The sequence below is a fragment of the Dipteris shenzhenensis genome, chromosome 25, assembly GCF_047967505.1.
Source record: "Dipteris shenzhenensis isolate YYH24624 ecotype China chromosome 25, Dip_SZ_1.0, whole genome shotgun sequence".
Taxonomy (NCBI): domain Eukaryota; kingdom Viridiplantae; phylum Streptophyta; class Polypodiopsida; order Gleicheniales; family Dipteridaceae; genus Dipteris; species Dipteris shenzhenensis.
The window spans coordinates 39,083,736-39,104,816 of NC_141620.1; the positions used below are offsets into that span (position 1 = coordinate 39,083,736).

Consider the following 21,081-nt stretch of genomic DNA (forward strand, 5'->3'; position numbering starts at 1 on the left):
CCTATCCAAGTTCATCAGATTGAAGAAGAGTGCAGGGTATGTATCAAGGCATTACCGGGTGGTCACTACAGTGGAGGACTAACTGATGGTAGACTAGTTCACTATCTTCGAAAAGGCATTCGAGAACCAGCTACGAGCAGTGAACCGGGGTCAAACCCATTGCAAAATCAACCCACATCGCTACACGCTGCACCACTGTCCGGTTTTTAGACGACTGTCCTGGCCCGATATGTTGCCCCTTTCAGGTGGAACAAGGCCATTGAGAGCGCAAAACGATGAACAAGAACTAGGCAGCCAAGGTGGGAAGACTCAGGATAGGCAAGGGCCGGGTGATCAAGAAGAGCATGCTGACCAAGAAACCAAGCAAGAACAGGCCGGGGATGATCAAAAGAAGGAAGAGCATGCCACCGTGCAACATGGGGGGAGGAAAGAGCCAAGAGCTAGAGGGCAACAGTGCTGAGGGCACCTCTGAGGGGCCAAAGCAAGACATTCCAAAGGGGAACAACCAGAAGAGCACGGTAGGACATCTGAGCGGCAGGAAGGTGATCTCACACCCTAGGAGCAGAGGGAAGTCCGAGCAAGTGATGTCGAGCCTTCAGAAAAGGCCAAGCAAGAAGGTGGCTCATCTTTGGCCCCACTTGCTGTGCCCCCACCTCCTTCGCCTCTTGAGAGCCTCGCCCATGTAGAGCCATTTCCCTTAGACCCCCTCCTCACAAAGAATGATCATCAGGGTCGGGTTGTGACCACCGAGATCCAGTGGCAAGTGCTCATGGAAATCATTGTGCATGCGGCGCAGACCTTGAATTTTTTGGCCAACCATTGGATCTCTCCCTAGGTGCTGGAACATAACCTATTCTTACAAATGAAGTATTGGGAGGAGATAAAAAGGTTTTTTGACAAGCAGACTGCCAACCTGCACCGAGCCACGGAAGATCTGTTAGCAAATTGCAAGTCACTACAGGAGAAACTAGAGGGCAAAGACCGAGTGTACGACGAGTTGTTTCAGACCCACTCGCAAATGCAACAGGCTCACAACGAGTTGAAGACAGACTTTGGCAACCTGCAATGCGAAGTGAAGGAAATCTCAAGCAAGGCCCAGGAAAATGTCATTACGATTGTCGAGAAGAATGTACAGCTGCAGCATGCCCTACAGTGCTTGCAAAAGAAGACCTTAGAGGATCAGCACAACAACATGTACCTCGGGCTCGTCGACTCAAGGCCTTGGAGCAGGAGAATGCTGAAGCATGCCGTACAGTGCTTGCAAAAGAAGACCTTAGACGATCAGCACAACAACATGCACCTCGGGCTCATCGACTCAAGGCCTTGGAGCAGGAGAATGCACGCCTTAGGGAGGCTGCCGTGGAGGGTCAGGCACTGAAGGAGGAGAATGCATGACTACAGGCCAGGCTAGAGAGCTACAGTCAACTCCAGCACCTAATCCGTCTGAGTACCTGCCACCAGACAATGATGGCACCAATGCCAGGCTACTGTGCGCAACTTCTCAAATCCAAGCGAGCAGGTGGGCACCTCAAGATAACACTCCACTAAAGGGGGAGGTGCCTCACAAACAAAGGTATCAGGAGGATTCTCAGCGCAAGCTCTTTTGATGTTACATTTAGTACGCCGATCGGAGAGCACCGAGTGCGCTAACCGAACCGGTTACGGAGTAGATGGTTGATCCCGAGCCCTTTTTGCTATCTCAGGGTCTCCCCGTTGTTGCAGTTCCAACCACAAAAGTTTTGCGCCACGTTGGGAGGAGATGCCCATTCTCACTACCAGGTATATCGACAGCCCGGAGAGATAGAGATGTTTGCTCCCCCCATTCTATGATGAACCAAGGCATTTTGGAACCCGTGCAGTCGACAGTCTCAGTGTACGATCGAGCAATAAGGGCATTCAACTGTTTATTCAAGGAGCATGCTCAACGACAACATAACATCTTAAAAATCAAGCGCAGGTCATTGATTTTTAAGCTATCGAAGCAGACTATGCCCAAGGTACGCACTTACAACGGCAATCTTTTGCGGGAGCTCGAGAAACTAATAAGTAGACATATGTGACGGAAGCCAAGTCCATGCGCGACAACCTGTGTAAGGATCCTAGTTTGAAGTGGCAAGAGCGGGTCAGAGCCAAGTCCAGTGCTACAAGACCAACTTTACAACCATATTGGACAATGATGAGCCATCTGAAGACCCTGTAGCCAAAGCTTGGACGATGGATTGGCTCACCATCCCCCAGCGGCCTCCTACAAATATTAGTGAAATTTATCCTTGGCCACTAAGGGGGCATCGTTTTGAAGCCAAGCCACCATGTTCCCCTCCCCGCACTTCTCCTATAGACGAGGTTGGTTCATCTCAATAACCAGTCCATCCGCTACCTCCCCTGCATCAACGATGTCATCAATGACCATGCAGTTTCAACCTTGGAGCTTCTGCATTCGACCAGCGGCTCATCCCTGCTAGTCCATGAGGACACAGCCAAGGGTATCCATGAGGACACAGCCAAGGGTATCCAAGGCAAGATGTTAGCCCTCGGGATAGGCTACCATAGATTCGTGCATGGTCACCAAGTGTCGACCTCGGTTGGAAGCGATGGAGTCGGCCAAGCACCAGTTTTGTAGCGAGGTGCAGTTAATCACAGTGTCATGACCAATCAGTAGATAAACGTTGGTGCACCGAGCCTAACGATACCTTGATGTTGATGTTGATTTCGTTCTCACCACTAGCTATGTCTCTCTATTTCTTCCTATGTTCTCCAGTAAAATGGTTCTTAACATATCCTTTGCATTCAACCGACTCTCAATAGCTTTCCATGCATTATGCAGATGTTTGACGTCTAAGGATCAATATATTACATCTTTAACATTGACAATCTTGGTATAACTAGTTGAAGCATATCTATTTTTCAATAGCATACTAGCAACATGCTGGAAATAGCCAAAATGCTTCAGAAGGGTGGCATATGCGATGCAAGATACGTGTAAAAGAATCACTGGTGAGGTACCCCAGGGCAAAAGTGCTGAGGTGGTAGTTAAGTCCACGTGTCATAATTTTGGGAGTTATTGATCTACCATGTGGCAATTTGCCTAGTGCATTAAGAGAATGGTTTCGAGAACCTAATTTGCCACATGTTCAAGGGCTAGGCATGTTGATGTGGTAGTGTCTTCTTCGGAGTGTAGAGAGGAGAAGCTTATGGAGATGTTGTGATTGTGGCTAAAGTCTGTTGTTGTTGGAGCTTGCTGTGCAAGCTATGTATATTGTTGTTGCATTGCCCACTACTAGTTTGTATTGGCCTCACTGTGGTTATAGTATGTACTTGTCCATTGTTGCCCATGTGTCTTTTCACTTGAGTGTTTCATTGTTGCATTGCTTGAATCGCTTGCATTGCTGTGTACTTTGTTGTTGTTTTGCTCTACATGTGCATGCATGCGTGTGCGTGTGATGCTTATTGTTAGTGTTTGCAGGTTCATCCATTGTTGTAGGCGTTTCATTTAATGTTTGCTATGTGGCATGTATCATTGCACTACTTGGTACTATGTTGTTGCTTGTTTGTATTTCGCACCGTTGATGCTGATTGAATCACTTGTTGTGTGTGATGTATAGGCTATGCAAGTCCCATTGGTTTTGCTAAACTTGGAGCATACTTGGAAAGTACAAGGCAAAACTTCTTCTCCACCATGAGTTATCCTAGCAATTGTAGCTAAAGCCCCTTTTATATAATTCTAAGAAGACGATTGTTTATGGGATAAATGTGTTGGCTCATGACACATGCCATGCTCATATTAAAATCCCAAAAACTATGAAAAAACAAGAGTACTTAACTTATAAGCACTGTAGGCCCTTAATACACAAAATAGCACTCTAACATATACTAATGTTACAAATCCCTCCTACGAAAACACTTTGTCGTCCAGATAATTTGGATAACAAGTCACAAGCCTAGGGTAATCATAAAGAATCCAAAAATGTTGCTAATATAGTTACAGAACTATAGATATCCATTAACACTCATATAATAGCTTAAGACATGAAAACATAGGTGTCTTTCAAGGTTTGACTTTCTTAAAATGTAATGTCTCAGTAAATAGTGTTTGTAGAGAAGGCTATTGAAGCCCTTGGAGCTTAGGAATAATATCCCTTACAGAATAGCATGTCACATCATACATTGAACCAAAAGATGAGGATGCTCTTTAAGATAGAGGGTAGCCTCCTCATTTAGAAGCCCAATTCCATTTAGGCAATACTCAATTGTTGCTTAGGTTCAAGATTCTTAGCCTTATGGCCCAATATTTCTTTGCGGTAATCTATCACTCACTCATGATCTCTTGGGGAATCCCATGAGTTTGAAAAATTTCTCCGCAAACTCAGTGGCAACATACAAAGGTAGTAAGGATAAAATGATCCACTTGATCATTCTATCCACAACAACAAGAATATTGGTCACCCTTTTGGAATAAGAGATATGGGGCCTTTTACCTCGATGAATAGGAAATGAATGCAAAAGACCCAATGGTGCAAGTTGTCCTCTTTAATTTGCTATTATGAGCTAGAAGCAACCAATCTACCATTAGCTACCTCTACCTTCCATCTATGAGGTAACAATTTGGTGGGATGCAAAGCCCGAAAATTTACACACTATAAGGGCTTTCAATCAAATAGTGTATAGAAGCTTTGTTGTTAACCCTGCCGTAAGTCATTACTGTCAATGGCAACAAGTGATTCCAAAGAAAATTCAGCTTTAACAAAGGAGGAATTTGCCCCACCATGATTGAAAAATAGCCACCAAGATTGATGAAGAAAGTTCTCTAATCCTCCTTCGGATTTTCATAATCACTTATGAAATACATCCTCCACCCGTTCAAAATATCAAGAATCATGTTGACCTTGCCACCTCTCGCATTTGCCCTACTATGAGACACATCTAAAACCAAAGTCTTTCCGTCTATCCTCCATTAGAAGAAGGAATTGCAATCTCACTAGACTTCAAGCCTCTCAGGTTACCCTCAGAGTTTAAGAGGAGTTCTAAAGTAAGTACATTATGACAAGTTTCTTGAAGCTATTAGTGGAAGCAATTGCTAGCTACAAACCATGGATGACTTCACCATCCTCCTCTTGTCATTGAAAATAAGGATAACCTCTAGAATTGCTTGATGTAGCCAAATACATGTGTTGCATTCCATGTGGCATAAATATGAAAGTGTAGTTGGATTTCAAAATAAGGCATTATCTTCACACGTTGGTAAATTAAGGTCTTGAAAATGTTAAGTTCTTAGGAATTTCACATATATGTATGTATGTATGTAAATCTCTCTCTCTCTCTCTCTCTATATATATATATATATATATATAGAGAGAGAGAGAGAGAGGTTATCCTTATTTTCAATGACAAGAGGTTATCCAAATACATGTGTTGGATTCCATGTGGCATAAATATGAAAGTGTAGTTGGATTTCAAAATAAGGCATTATCTACACAAGTTGGTAAATTAAGGTCGTGAAAATGTAAAGTTCTTAGGAATTTCACATGTATGTATGTATGTATGTAAATCTCTCTCTCTCTCTCTCTCTCTCTATCACTCTCTCTCTCTCTCTCTCTCTCTATATATATATATATATATATAAAAGAGACATCATAGCATGATAATGTCAAAATTTAATGCGAATATTGGTGTATTTATGTGTATCATATGTTGTACATGAGTGCATATATAGATTAATCATGCGAAGGGGAAAAGTTAAGTTATTAATGTACTACATGCTTCTATGTAAGTCGATATGCATAATATAATGGTAGAGTAGTAGTAAATCTGTGTGATATGGCTTACTCTCCTCTCCACACATTTTTTCAGTATGTGTTCCTCAGTAGCTTGTTGATCTTGCTTTTGCACTTGTTTAACATGATATGAGACCTTGGTTGCTCTGCATAGGTTTCAGTGCCTTGTAGGACCAATGTGGTAAAAACTGCTTCCCAAAATAGCTCGGTGTTTGGAGGCCTGGACATGGAGAGATCCCAACTTGAGTGCTGTTGAGTTGTGAGGTTTTGGTGAGACTAATAGTGTGGCAAGAAGGGGTCAGTTTTAGAGGCAGCCAGGTCTGAGACTTTTTGCAGTAGCCTGTGTACTATCTAAACCTCTCATACTCATATGAAGAAGTTGCCAATTGCAGCATTTGCATGCAGGACACGCCCAGGGGTGCACTCTTGCACTTGTAAGAGCGCTCAAAACCCTGTCTAGTACTCGTGCAGGATGTCATTGGAACAAAACTCTTAGAATGCACGTCATTGCTAAGGTCTAGAAAGATCCTCATCCTTGATCGAAGCCCTTGATTTTCTTGACTGATTCCCCATATACTTGCAATAGAATCACTGAATTTCTTCATTTCAATACAATAGCCCATCTATCAAAAGTTGCTCAATGAATCCTTCTGAACATATGGGGAGATATATATTCATCAACAAGTTATAATTTTACTGTGTACATCAATTGGCAGGCTCATAAGCAAACCTATGTAGGCCCACAATCCAGAATGCCCTACACAGTAGACTTCTACAGCTTGTATGTTAAACTCAACATATCCCTCGAAAGACAGCATGGCTCATCTGCTTGAAGAAAACTGAGACCCCTGCAAGTTCATGTCTGCATTTCAAATACTGGTTCTTGAACTTTGTGACATAAACTGTCAGTTTGTGTTTGCTGAATGTGCTTTATGACAATTGGGCAAACTCTCTTGCATCACATTTAATAAGAAAGATCTGCCATTACAATCTATAGGAAACTTTCATCTGGCCGTTTAAGCATCCAATGTCCCTAGTATTTGTGATACAAGAACTAACCAAGCGTTACTGCTACATTTCATTGATACTGTAAGCAAACAATAACTCCCAACTCAGGCTACTCCAGAAGGCTTGCAGTAAAGGAAAATTATGGCCTGGTAAGCATCTTCAGGAGAAATTTACCAAGGGGAGGACAAGACCATGTGAATCATATAAAGCGTTCTTCTTGAACTGATGCAAAACACTGCCCAAAGCACAAAAATCGGCGCTTTGTTTTACCTGCTAAGCCTGGACTTCCCCCATCTGATAAGTCATCTTTCGCCAACCTTGGACTTCCCCCATCTGACAAGTCATCTTTTACAAGTCTTGTATTAGGAGACTCCTGAATTGTGTTGCTATATTTAAGTGGAAAACTTTGCTCAGGAACAGGAGAATGCATCCCAGGTAAGGAAGAAATGAGGCTCATTAGCATTCGTATAACCTGACCAAAAGTCGGTCGCAGGTTTGGGTCCTCCGCCCAACATGACTGTAAAATGAAGACTAACTCCTCGGGTAAACCAGCAGGAAGATTTGGCCTCACGTTCTATCAAAGACAACCACGGTTTTACTCCAAGCTTTTCATGTTAATAATCAAAGCCCAGCATGTTCAAAATTCATAACCATCTTCTTACACTAACTTTAGATCAACAGTGTGTGCAGTTTTAAACTAGAGACAAAAGGGGGGTTCTTGTGTTTGCATTGGCCAGGAGAGAGAAAGAGGTAGTGATGCAGAGGGAAGGGGGCGGCCACTGGGATGTGTCAAGCAGTGTTGCGGATGCCAAGAATAAGGCAGCTTTGAGGATGAGAGAAAGAGGTAGTGATGCAGAGGGAAGGGGGCGGCCACTGGGATGTGTCAAGCAGTGTTGCGGATGCCAAGAATAAGGCAGCTTTGAGGATGGTTAAGACACTAAGTATTCTAAAACAAGTAGAAAGGCTCTAGTGATTCTAAAACAAGTAGAAAGGCTCTAGTGCTCTTCCGCGAAGGAGAAGATTTTGCAAATTAACTAGCATAACTCATTAGAAAATAATAGTCTTACAGACAAGATAAATCTGAGGCATGTCAGATGTACGCACCTTAAAAGCAGCTGCATATGCTGCTTGAAGGTTTGACATTCCCTCAAAAGGCATTCTGTTTGTCACTAGTTCCCAAAGCACTATTGCAAAGCTATAAACATCCACCTTGCTATTGTAATGCTTCTTGTCTCCGTGCCGCAAGGTAACCGTGCTGTAAAGCTGCATTCCTCAAGTTAAAAGTGTGCAGATAAGCCATTTAAAAGAAAAATTAGACCCACCAGAACTCTCTCCATAGCACAGAACAAACTATAAGACGCCTACCAAAAGCATAATCACTTCAAAGTTTGGTATCCCAAAAGTTGAAAATGGCAGAGATAACAATCAATAGCTATTTTGATCTAATTTAACAAAGATAGGTCATGAAAGAACTAGACCTCAGGAGCCATCCAGCGGTACGTTCCAGTCTCTGCAGTCATCATTTCTGTTACTGATTCTTCTCGAGCCAGCCCAAAGTCTGCCAGTTTGACAGACTTTTGATCAGCAGTCAACAGCAGGTTATCTGCACACATTAGTGTGACAATGAGAGACAGACCTCCAATTGAACACAGACTAAAGTACTACATGCCATGACAGAAACCTCAACGTGGTACAGGAGCACCCAAAATTCAGAAGATTGAACCATATGAAGTATGAACAAGAAGATAATATACAGTCCTTCGAATTGCATCATGGCTTGTGTCTTCCATGTTGGCTACTGTATCAAACAAACTAGGAATTACTAGAGGAAGATGAAGCAATGATTCTTATCAACCAAAGAACTAAAAATTACCAAGTTCTAAGCTAGATAATACTAGGGGAGTGGAATTGAGTGGCTAGGCAGCTTGAGGAGTGAGACCTCCTCACATGTGCCTTAACCATCACACGGGTCTTTTCAAGATGTACCATCAGCTGTAAGCCCCCATTTGAGAAACAATATGTTATCACCACTACATAGGTTGTGTAGCAGGTGGTGCCATTTGCCTAGAAGAAGCAAGATGCATGTCATCCAGCGTTTTATAAGTTGCACCAAGCATCAAAATCATTTTTTATGTAATTCTCATAGTACAACATGGCATCCCACATGCCAATTCCAAACTTTGGTGAGGCAAGTGAATTGGATGTGACCAGTTTTCTGATATAGAAAATATGATTTGGAGCCACTTGGTTGCACGTGCGATATCGCAGGGAGTGCACATTAAGCCCACAAATCAGGTCGACTCACAAGGAAAGTCATCAAAGCGCCTCTCGAAAGCGGCTTGGAAACCATCAAAACCATCAAAAAGTGATCCAAAGTAGAAACCCCAAGGGCAATGCAAACTGATCCTCCTCTATCCAAGGCCCAATCATCAACATAAAATCGATCAATCCGTGCATGGATAGGCATCAGTGGCCTCCTGTTCGACCAAGAATACAGAAGTGACTGTGACTGAGTGTGAAAAGCATCGTCAAGCCAAACATCTCTGCCACTGAAACTAAAGAGGAAGCATCCCGAGCTGCCCTCTCCAAAGAATGGATGCCGCCCTCTCTGCCCCCTTTTTTATCTTAGGGTAACTCTACCATGTTGAAGTCCCCTCCTATGACCCATGAATCGACAATGGGGGCCCAAGAGAGCAACTCCTTCCAAAACAATACACAATCCCCTCTGTTATTGGGGGCGTAAAGGTTGAGAAGTCCAACCTTGCGACCCCCAATCAAAAGAAGAACCCACTAGTCTCTCAAGGATAAGATCACACCATGTCCGACAACCAAGGGGAGAAAAGAATCCGAAACTGAAATACAAGTACCTCCCCTAGTACCAAAGGCAAGTGACCAAAAGGTGTGACCTGAAAGAACCTTGCCTGACTTTGTACAATCACTCGCATCCAATTTGTGAACCTGCAAGAGTAAGACATCAATAGAGCCACCAGTAACACCTGGATCAAGCTGGTTCCGAATCAGCTATTTGCGGCGGTGATGAGGGACACCACCAAGGCCTTGTATGTTCCAGCTAACAGTCTTCATTGGCAGGAGGATGTAGAATGGAACATCTTACCCGACCTAGTGGCAAAAACAAACCCCTCAACAAGGTAAGACCTCTTGCTCAAAGAGTGAGGGATGGAACCAAGTGGCGGAAACTCAATAGGAGAAAACACCCTGCCACTCAAAGAAGAAGACACCCTATCAACAGGAATCCCAATCATTGCCTCACCAAAAGAAGAGGGCACAAAGCCCTCCTCAAGGAAATCTGCTAGGGCTGAAAAGGAGTTCCCGTGCATCAAGCTTGACACAGGGGTGTGGAGGATCTCTTCGAAGGGAGGCCGATCAACGAGGTACCCAACCCCCTTTCCTCTATCCAAGAGGGGGGCTAAAGCCTGCTGCTTAGAACCCCTCTGTCTGAAAAACTACGGATGCCCCTCCAACCAGAGAATGTGCATGGTTAGGGAGAGGGGCTACCCCTGTGACAGGGAGAGGGGCAACCAAAGGGTCCGGGGGAGAAGCTGCAACCGGAGCTGCAACTGTAGCTGAGGCGTCCTGGACTGCATGAGGTGCAGCACTGGGAACAGCCAAAACGGAAGACTCCAAAACGACCTCCTAAACTGACGGGAGTGGAGGCTGCATACGAACCGAAACCCAACGAAGTGTTGCGGGTGCCACTAGAGGACTTGAGGCACCATTGGCAGGAGGTGGCGGTACTAAAGGGGCACCCTGTCGAGGAGGAGTGCTCAGTCTTGGAAGAGCAGTACCACCACCCTGCCGAGGTCGGGGAGCAGGCACAAGATCGAGGTCAAAGGGCTGCTGTACCAAAAGGCTTTTGGGGCCTTTTCTTCTTTCTGGGGCAATCCCTAGCGAAATGCCCAAGGGTCCTGCAGATTCTGCATTAAACCTATTTGCCTGCAACCTCCACTCTGTGCTGAAAGAAAGACCCACCCAGGCACTGAAGCAAGATATGATCATCCGAAATGTTAGGGTCCTCCGTAAAGATCCTAACTCTAGGGACCGTGTCAGACATGGTTGCCTCTGCTGCTGTCAAGGGCAACCCAGAGAGCGGGGGATCTCAATGACCATACCCAAGTGCTCCCCAATCACATGAAGAAGGCGATGATAGACCTAGGGAAGCCCGGGAAACCCGATGAAGAGCGAAAACGCCTCCTTGTCCTCCTCCACAGGGTCGAAGCCTAGACAGAAGGCAACAAAGAAAATCTTCATGTGTCCCAGGTATAGAAAACAGGCTTGGAGCACGGCGCTCACAACCTCCGGAGAGTCAAAAACAACCTAGAAAAAACCTTGTCCCAAAAGGCGAACGTCTTTAAATCGAGGGGTGAGGTCTGGGGGAAGCGCCGCAAGCATCTCGTCTCTAGCTTGAGACTTGGTGAGACCCATAGATGTGTGCGATCAAAGTGGTCGAGCATTCAAGCTCTACATCCTTCTTGAGCTACTACAACTCGTCTTTTGAAAATGTGAGAGTTTTTGCGGCCGGTGGAGATGGAGTAGGATTGGCTAAGGGAGGATCCATCGCCAACAATCAAGGTGAGAAGGCCGACTCGAACATAAGAAAGCTCCCTCCGTTCTAGAAAAGCTACGAGAAGGAGAAAGGCGAAGAGGGGCAGGAAGAGGAGAGAGGAGGAGAAGGGCTCAGAGGAGGCAATAGACAGGGAGAAGGGAGGCAAGAAAAAGGAGGGAGAGGAAGGTTGAAGGGGCCGGGGAGAGGGTAGGAAGAGGGAAGGGGGGGGAGGGGGGGGGGGAAGAGGCCAGAAAGGCCGGGAAACTTATCCAAACCTAACCTTGATAAGAGTTGTAATACATCTTCTTTTGCCTACCTTGTTGTATTTTTTCTTGGTCTTAGTGTGTCTATCAGTTCTACCTGTGTGCACATATTGGGAGTGAGATTTATGAGTGCTAAGGATCCAAACACTCCACTACGTGGGAACTTAGGTGTGATGCCCTAATTTGTAACATGATGGATTAGAGGATCCACGGGAACCCTAAGTAGAGCTTGCAATGGCCTTCGAAGATACAACAGTATGGAAATATGTACAAGACAAATAACTCTACAAGAAGCCAATGGTTCACTATGAGGATTGAGTGGAAAGGTAGTCAAAGACTAGCTGTTGCAATACCTAAGAACGTGGAACTGAACACAACCGCCATGCTTCTTTTAAATATGCTTCCACAAAACTTCAAAGCATTTGTGACCAACATTACAACCACAATGAAATAGCCCAATGTTAGTATAAGAGGCACCTCAAGCAAAGATGTTCAACTAATAGGAGGATAAGGTCCTACTACACCTAGCAATGGCAAGTCAAAGTATGTCACAAAGGCAATCAACAAGACCAGAAAATAAGAGTCAATGTTAGATGAAGCTCATATCTCAGTTGAGGAACGACCCTATCTTGTGTTTACGCACTGTGTTGGGATGTAAGAGCAAGTGGACCATTGAAGTTTGTACACAATGATGAAACCATCTGCATGTCTCAGAGGAAGAAGTGATCCTTTAGCCTATAAATTCAAATTTGACACTGATGATAGAGGGAACTCATAGTTTCTCAATCAGTTGGACTAGGAACATATCACTCACACCCATCTAAGTCACGATGTAGATGAGGTAGGGCAATGAAGATTGCAGCACAAGAAGCTTGGAGACATCAGCTTCAACAATTCTCAGACATAGGAGTATGATGACGTGGATGGAGGGAAGTTGGAGCAGAAGTAGCAACTTTTCGTATCTCCTCAGGACAAAGTGTTTGCTTTGGAGTTGCTTTGATCTAAGAAAGCCTTTCCCCTAAGGGTTTAGGCTGACAAACAGCTAGACCATGTATACTAGCAATGTGCATGGTACTCAAGCATCATGGAGTTTCTGGATGGTACAAGACTCGTGTTGGTAGTATCACATCGGTGGATACTGTGATTTTCACTCTACTGAAGACTAGGATGTTAGCTAATCAAATACTTCAAGACATGGGTTTACTACTGGAGCCAAGTTGCTGATCTACTTATGCCATTTCGATGCAGAAACTCAGCACCTAATTGTGGACTGCCATGCGCCTAACCAGCACTGCACTGGGCTTAATGAAGGGAATGAGCATAAAGGCTCCTTTACATAGAAGGAGGGCCAATCGCCTTGCACCCCCTTCTTCCCCAACAAATAGGCCGACTTAGCCCCTAAAAAGGGTTGATCACTACTCCGGATTACCCGACTTATCAGCATCAGGGTCGACCAGCAAGGCCCTATCCAAGCCAACCGCAGTTTGGCCAACTGGCTCCCTGTAGATGGCTGAAACCTAGAAAATTTTATGCAGCCCCTACAAAAATCATTTGACAGATTGATGCCAGCCTCCAATACTTGCCCTCCCATCCCTTTATAGCTAGGTAAAGGTCCGCCACGTGTTAGTCAACCTTACCGCTCATTGGAACTTGGAAGTTGCACTCCTTATGACATTCAAATCTAAAGTGCCTGTGTGGCACATGCATCAATCCTCAACTAAACCCAAGTCAAATACCTAGGTGTGAAGGGCCGTTATTCTTATTTAGGGGCTCACAAACGGGGGCATTGAGACTTGATTTTTGACACCACCTCTCAATGACCACCATAGGGCCAACACCCACACATCGAATGAGATGCTCTAGGGAAGAGCAGTTAGAAACACATTTAAGGCATCAGGGATGCCCAACTGCACATTTTGCTCATCCTATTACAGCTCCTTGATGAAGTGAAATTATACCTCCATATGTTTCAACCGATAATGAACACTAGTCCATAGGAAATAGCTCTGATACATTCTTGATCTATTTGAGCCTGACAAGATCATTAAATGGGCTATCTTGGTCAATCGATGAGCTATTACCCACATTGAATCAGAACTTCTATGTGTTCTTGGTAAATCAATTATAGAAGTCATGTTTGCTAGATGGAATCATGGATGTAGCAAACCGAGATGTTTTGCCTTACTAACTTGGCACTTTCAGCACTTATCAACATAGTCTTAGACGTCCTACTCACACCACGCCAAAAGAACTGTCTTTTCAAATGAGTGGAAGTCTCCTGAATTCCTAAATGTCCCACAGTCAAACCATCATCACTTATATAACAATTGGCACCTAGTGTCTCTGTTATCCGGGATACAAATTCTACGCTTATAGAGTAGACATCCATCTACCTTGCTCAACATCAGCTACACGTGCTTCACCGACTATAGGCACAATTAGTTGACCTTGAAAAGCATTGCTATTTTCACCAACAACTATTGCTTCACCAACTATCAGTGTTGAAACTATGACGGTCATCACCACACATGAATTTACATTACCCTTTAAGGAATTCATTATTATGAAACTAAGTAAAACTCTATTCTGTGTGTGTGTGTGTGTGCATGATTTCACCCAAAAAAGTCAGCGTGTGTGTGCTGTATTCTTCACCAGAAAAAAGTGTGTGTGTGTGTGTGTGTGAGAGAGAGAGAGAGAGAGAGGTTTCCCACACAGAAATACAAGATTTCACTAAAAAAAAGTGTGTGTGTGTGTGTGTGTGTGTGAGAGAGAGAGTGAGAGAGAGTGTGTAGAGAGGGTGTGTGTGTAAGAGAGATGGAGAGCTCTAGAGCCCCCGCAGCCCTGGTTGACCCTCCATCCCCCTCTGTTCCCTCCCTCGTTTTGCCCGTACAGCCCCCGTCTTCCACCTTGCAGCCTTCATCGCCATCCATACAGCTCACGTCAGCTGTACGAAATTCCGTACAGTCCGTACAGCCCCCCGACCCCTGTAGTTATCTACACAACCTTCGGTTTAGCCGTTCATACAACCCTCCGTCCAGGCAGATGCCAATACCTGCTTCATTCGTACTTACAAAATCCGTACAGATTTCCCTGCCCGTACAGCCCGTACAGGCTCCCGAAACATCTTTGGTTTTTTCTGCTTCCTCTGTTCCTCCAGCTCGAGTCTTCATTCGACGGAAGCGCGGTGCTTTGCCTTCTTCATCCTCTTTCAAATCGGCAAAGCTTGATCTCGCAGATGGCCCTTCTTCTTCCCTGCAGCTAGATCTTCTGCGTCAATTATGCTCAGCATCTGTCACAGATGTTCCTTTATCAAGTCCCCCGTTTGTTTGCTCTTTGGATTCTGCCCTTCTGGTTCAGGTCTTCGACAAGCTCAGCGGTTTGGAGTCTGTCTCTACTTTATGGGCAGGGTTCTTTCTGCCGCTCAACCTCGTCGTTGGGCTGGCAATGGGTCCAGATTGTATTTCATCCTTTGTCTTTCTGGGCAAAGGATTTTATTATGTCCACGTTTCTTCGACTGATGTGGTAGAGCGGCTAGTCAGTCGTGCCACATCACAGTGGTTTTATGGAAATAATCCTGATCGGGCCCTATGCAAAACCTCCCCAAACCCAGCTTCTTCACACCCAGCTGTATCAAACTTCAAGCTTAAAGACATGTCCATTGTGCAATGACAGATCACATACTATCTCGGCTTAATGTGGTTTTGGATAGCTAGATGGACGTGTTAATATCATGTCTCGAGTGCTAGAACAAGCCACATGAATCAATGTTCAAAGATCAAGAAAACAATCAGCATGCCTCGCCATAAAATGCAAAAAAAGATGCTACATGTTGCAGTACATGATAATCAAGTCAAGTAAACCAATATGCTCTTCCCAGCCCCCCTCAAACATAACATTGCAATAATTTCAAGTGTCTGACAATCCCCGAAAACCAACGTTTGCAATGATAAGCTTTACGTAGTGTATACAAAAATCATTTTCAAATGCAGAGCTGCAAAAGGTGTGCGTGGTTGTCAAACTCTATGCTACCAGGTTTCAAATCTCTGTGAATGATTCCATTGACGTGGAGGCAGTCCATGGCATTTGCAATGTCCAAAGCAAAGTTGATGGCCACACGAAGCTCTAGTTGATTAGGACGTAAGCTTGTCAGATGCTTCCGAAGTGATTTCCCTGGTAGGAGCTCTGTTGCTATGGCCATCACTGGGTCTTTGCAAGCACCAATGAACTGCAGCAAATAAGAAGGAACAGTAGTGGTAACGCTTACTTAAGATGGTGAGAATGCCACTCAAAAGGGTTTGCAGAAGTAGAAGAACAAGTAATATTCAGGCGGCATGGGCAGAGTATGAGAAACACCTTCACCAAATTCTTGTGCTGTACTCTGGACATCATGTCCACTTCCCTAGCAAAGCGAGATTCTAGCTTGGCTTGATCCTCCGGAGTTTCCGCCCTTTGTAGAACTTTGATAGCAACTTTCAAATCACGATACCTGAAATCGTATGACTTACAGGATATATCTCACGATAAGCATTGATAATGCCGGACAATAGAAGCATGAACCGTTTCGTTGATAGCTTTAGGAAGGTTGCCTATGGCAGAAAGGGGCACAGCAAGCAACAGCGACGAAAATGCCAAGAAACAGTAAATGAAGTCGTTACCTTCCCTCGTAGACTTTTCCATGTGCGCCTTCGCCTAGCTTCCCTCCTACTCTCAGCAGATTTGCATCTATAATCCATTTCTTGTCTAGTTTGAATTCGTATCCAGAACTGTGAGCACTTGGAGTTCCCGTCGTCAAATGCCCAACAGCAATAGGCTCAGAAGCTGCGCGTGTAGTTTGTCGTTGATTCTCTGAAGACAAACGTATCTTCACGGTCGTTTCTCTTCTTAGTAATCGTCGATGCTCTTCATCGCCATTTAAATCCTTGTGTCCCATTACAGACCAATGTCAATCGAATTTCCCATTCACCGACGCGTCCATATAAAAAAATGGAAGGTATTTACGCGCTGGACGTAGTAGCATCAACTCCAAGCTTTCCGATTGCAAGCAAGCAATTCAAAATTGCATTGCCAAAACTTGAAGTTTCCGAGATTCTGGTCTGGAATAGACACGGCATCACAAGCACAAAGCTGAGGAAGGAAGGCATGAGAAAAGAGCTGAACAAAGAAACGTGGGGAGCAAAAAACAAGAGCTCGTCTAGAAACAAGCACTCGGCTTGCCAGTTCCTCTGCCCGATGCCAAAATGCCCAATATCCCACGCGAGCTCAACCTCTAAAGCAAGTCGAAACGTTCCTCAGCCACTCCCACGAAACACGAGGTGGCCTAATAAACGCTAATAATCCGGCAGCTGGACAGAAACTGGCAGCAGAAGATACTGAAGAGCTGCTCCTAGGCAGGTGTATCGTCTACGCTTGCGTATTCATCAACCGGCAAATGGAGAGAGGCTTGCATATTCATCGACCAGGAAAACAAGACAGTCTTCGCTACAAATGCATTGGATCAGGACGAAGTTTTAGCTGCAAATGCATTGGAAGATTGGGATCGCGTAATAAGACAGCATGTCCGAATGATCATTACCAGCGAAAAAGACCGGAGAGAAGGAAAGCCACTTTGGCTCATGTGAAAATGTCATAGCTGCTTTTTGGCGAAGAAAGGGGAAGATAGTGAGGCGATTCAAAGACCAAACGGTCGCTGAAGCAAAACAGGCACAGGGAGGATCCCTGGAAAATGGCAGTAACTCCAACAGGGCAACTGGGGCGAGTATCGGTTGTAAGCGATCACCAACAAGCAAGACTCAGAGAATTGCTCAAAATGGGAGCTGCGACTTTGTATCAAAACTCCAGCAGGGGATCAGGGAGATCTCGACGGATTTCGTGGGAGGAGCATGCGGTGAGTCGAGGGAGCCTCGATCACGTGACTCCTGGTAGTCACAGGCCGTTTTTTTGCAGGCGCTTGCGTTCACCGAATCAGCAAAATCAGGCGTGACGGGTAAGAGTCTGAATGATGAGAGCAAGCAAAGGATGTCTGGCGGGCATGAGGAAGGGGGTGGATGAGAAAATCAGGCGTGATTGGTAAGAGCCTGAATGGGAGCAAGCGAAGGATGTCTGCTGGTGGCGGAGAGGAAGCAATTTAAGGTCGAAGATGAGATGAATAAGTGCAAGGGAAGGAGAGGATTGATGGAGGAAGGAGCAGGGATTGCGCCATAGCCGGAGGAGCAGGAGGAGAAGATGAAGATGAAGATGAAGATGAAGATGAAGACGAAGAAGATGAAGATGAAGATGAAGATGAAGATGAAGATGAAGATGATGATGATGAAGATGCAGACGAAGACGAAGAAGATGAAGATGAAGATGCAGATGAAGACGAAGAAGATGAAGATGACGATGAAGACCTGTTGCTCATCTTCGCCATCGCCAATCGTCAATCGCCATCGATTTTCGCAGCAGCACCTCCACAGATTTCTGTTCTCTGCATCGTGCACAGATCGTTGCTGCTGCTGCTGCTCCTCGTTGTTGCTTTCCTGTGCACAGGAATCAAAAGGACCACTCGCCCTCCCCAATCGTTCCAAGGATTTCTTGTCCAAATCGTCTCCCACGCCTGGTCCTGCTCCAGCTCCCGTTCAGCCATCGCATCATCATTCCGTTCGCTCAACGCTAAAACGGACAAATCTGTCGTATTGACTTTGTGATCTCCAGTTCTCGCCAGTGTCGGCAGCCAAAAAAGCGATTGATGTTGATCCATCCATCTTCCGAAGTCGTATGATCGAGCAGCCGTTGAAATTTATGACCGCGTCGACGCTTTTCAGTGAAGAATTTCGACCATTGCAAACACGGTTGTAAAAATTTCGACCGCCTCCACACTTTTCAGTGGAGGATTTGCCGACCATGGTGGCTAAACAAGATTGCGAAATTTCGACCTCGTCGACGCTTTCGAGTGGAGAATTTCGACCATAACGAGCATTGGTTCTGCAGAGCAAACAACCGGCAGATTTTGTCGCAGAACAGTGCTCGGATATTTCTTTCTGCACCGACTAAAGATACGGTCGCTGAAATCTTGTCCCCGGCCTGATGAGGGGGATAAAAAGTGCCAAAAGGCTAGAAACAAGCTTGCAGAAGCCCGATCTTGCAGCTGCAGCAGCAGCAAAAGCAATTCTTCTGATAAAAAGCACCGACAGAATAAGATGATGAGGATGATGAGGAAGAAGAAGAAGAAGAAGATGCATTGCCTAACTTCTGCAGCAATTCGATGATCATGAAGAAGAAGAAAAAGAAAATGCATTGCCAAACACACCTGCAGCAATTCGATGATCGTGAGGAAGAAGGTGGTGATTCTTGAGCAACAACAAGAATTCCAACACCTGCAGTGACTGTGATGATGAAAAATGAGCTATTAGAAACCAAAAAATGGCAACCTCTGCCCGCAAGCACTGCATTAAACAGAAGCTACAAAATCACACATACACAGATGACAATCGAAAATTCTTTTGGTTTTAGGCGCACTGTGTTCCTTTCTGCAATCTGCAACCAAGCAACTTTAGCAATCTCACAGATCCTTTTACAGATTTACCCTCTGCTACTGCAGCAGATGAATCAACACCAATTCTCAGCAGAGAATGATAGATCTAATTGACCAGAGAATGATAGATCTGATTTGTGTTGCTGTCTGCAGGTCTGCAAGCAAACACCTTTAGCAATCTCACAAATCATTTTACAGATTTATCCTCTGCTGCTGTAGTAGATGAACGACTAATTCCCCTGAGGAGGATGTAATTCAGCAGAGAATGATAGATTATCCAAAAAGCCAACCAAAGCAGAGAATTATATATTATACAAGGCCAACCAAAGCAGAGAATTATAGAAGCTACAAAAGTGAGAGAGAGAGATGCTGACAGTGTGCAGTATTCAGTATCAAAGCCGCCCAGCCAACAAAGAATATGAGGCTGGCATATATGATATAACAACAAAACAGAAGCTACAAACAGACTCATGTATGCAATCTGCAAAAGTCTGCTCTGCTCAGGCAGGCAATGATAGATTCTAGAAGCAAACATATATATGTTATACCATCAAACAAAAGAAGCTAGAAACAGAGACGGGGTAACTAAAGTCTGCTTTGTTTCTCCATTTGTGAAAAGGCAGGCCACAGCAAGCAGGGAATATTGCATTTTAGAGGCCACCACTTAGTATAAACACACAAGCTACAACATGACAGAGGACAAGTTACAACTGTGTCAACTTTTCCAACAGCATCAACTTTTCCAACAGCATTCTTTTGCTGCTGGTTGGATAAAACCAGGCCTAGAACATGGACGCACTCATCCCCCACAACAGTTTTTGGTGCTTCCAATTTGCACTAAGCTGGTTTCTTAAAATCAAAGATGCATTCCGTTTATCACTTCTAACAAGGACCAACCTAAATCCCAGCCAGTTTGCAAACAGAACTGCAGAATTATAGTTACACTTTTAACAAGCATCAACCTAAATCCCTGCCAGTTTTCTAACTGTGCCTAGTAGCATTTCTGATTGTGTTTTTCATCCCTCTTGATATGTGCAAATGTGATGTGTACTTTGGGACGTGCAGCCTTCAAAAAAATTAATATATTTCTAGAATCGATCTCCTGTTCGTCTGTTGTGCAGCTATAACTTGGAAGAGGGCAATGGCAGAGGGAATGATGAGGCAAGAAGGGGCCCAAATGCAGGGACCCAGAATGGCCATGATGATGAGATCCATGGGAGTTTGTGCAAAACGGAGACTGGGGACCCTTGAAAGTTGAGTCTCGAGTCTTGGCTCATGACCACTGACCCCCCTCTCCACTCTAGGTACTTATTTTTAGCTACCTACAAGCAGCTACTGATTCAATGTGATTCAACATCATCATCAACTCCTGCTCTCTTGCTCTGCCATAGATCCCCTTGTCCTCGCATCACTTTTACTCCGTTTCTGTATTGCATCATTGATCATTGTCCCCTTCTGCTGTTCTTTTGCTCTTTCTCCCTTGCCACTTGGCAATTGCTGTAGACCCTAGTACACTTCTTTGATGCTGCTAGTCCTGCAGCCTGCAGTCTGCAGTCTGCGCTCCTTGTGTTCCCTCTAGACTGTAAATTCTCAACCCCACTCAGCCTGCGAGGTATATATATATATATATATTTGTGTGTGTCTGTGCACCTCCTCCTCCATCATCCATCCCATGAAGTTTGGTGCCCTCGGGCCTCCAGGCTCCAGCCTCCCTCATTGTCCAGTCTCTCGAGTCTCTGCTCTGCTCGTTCCTCTTGCACTTAACTCACTCTCCTTCAACCTCCGTGCTGCTGCAACAAACACTTGAACCTTCCCGAATCGCAGCCCAAGTCTGAACTCCATCTCTTCAACCGTCCGTCCTCTCTCCCTCTCCCTCACACACATAGAACACGTGCACACAAAATCACTTTGCCTTGAGAAATTTTACCCGCCACGAAGGTACGAGTAACCTGACCCGTCTCAAGG

At 44.8% G+C, this 21,081-nt stretch overlaps 1 protein-coding gene across 3 annotated transcripts; it reads right to left on the reverse strand.

Moving 5' to 3' along the window:
• Positions 1-6,450: 6,450 nt before the first annotated feature.
• Positions 6,451-18,127, reverse strand: LOC147885870 (serine/threonine-protein kinase STY13-like). 3 transcript variants are annotated; one of them, XM_087396053.1, is made up of 7 exons: positions 17,993-18,127; positions 16,262-16,699; positions 15,960-16,092; positions 15,636-15,831; positions 8,258-8,382; positions 7,884-8,042; positions 6,453-7,353 (listed from the first exon to the last, which is right to left on the reverse strand). In XM_087396053.1, the coding sequence occupies exons 2-7, from the start codon at positions 16,534-16,536 to the stop codon at positions 6,979-6,981; spliced, it is 1,263 nt and encodes a 420-aa protein (XP_087252179.1). In that variant the 5' UTR covers positions 16,537-16,699; positions 17,993-18,127; the 3' UTR covers positions 6,453-6,978. The 3 variants fall into 3 exon arrangements, with proteins under 3 accessions (XP_087252180.1, XP_087252179.1, XP_087252178.1); XM_087396054.1 differs by having other exon boundaries at positions 6,451-7,353; positions 8,258-8,337; positions 16,262-18,090; XM_087396052.1 differs by having other exon boundaries at positions 16,262-18,050.
• Positions 18,128-21,081: the final 2,954 nt, after the last annotated feature.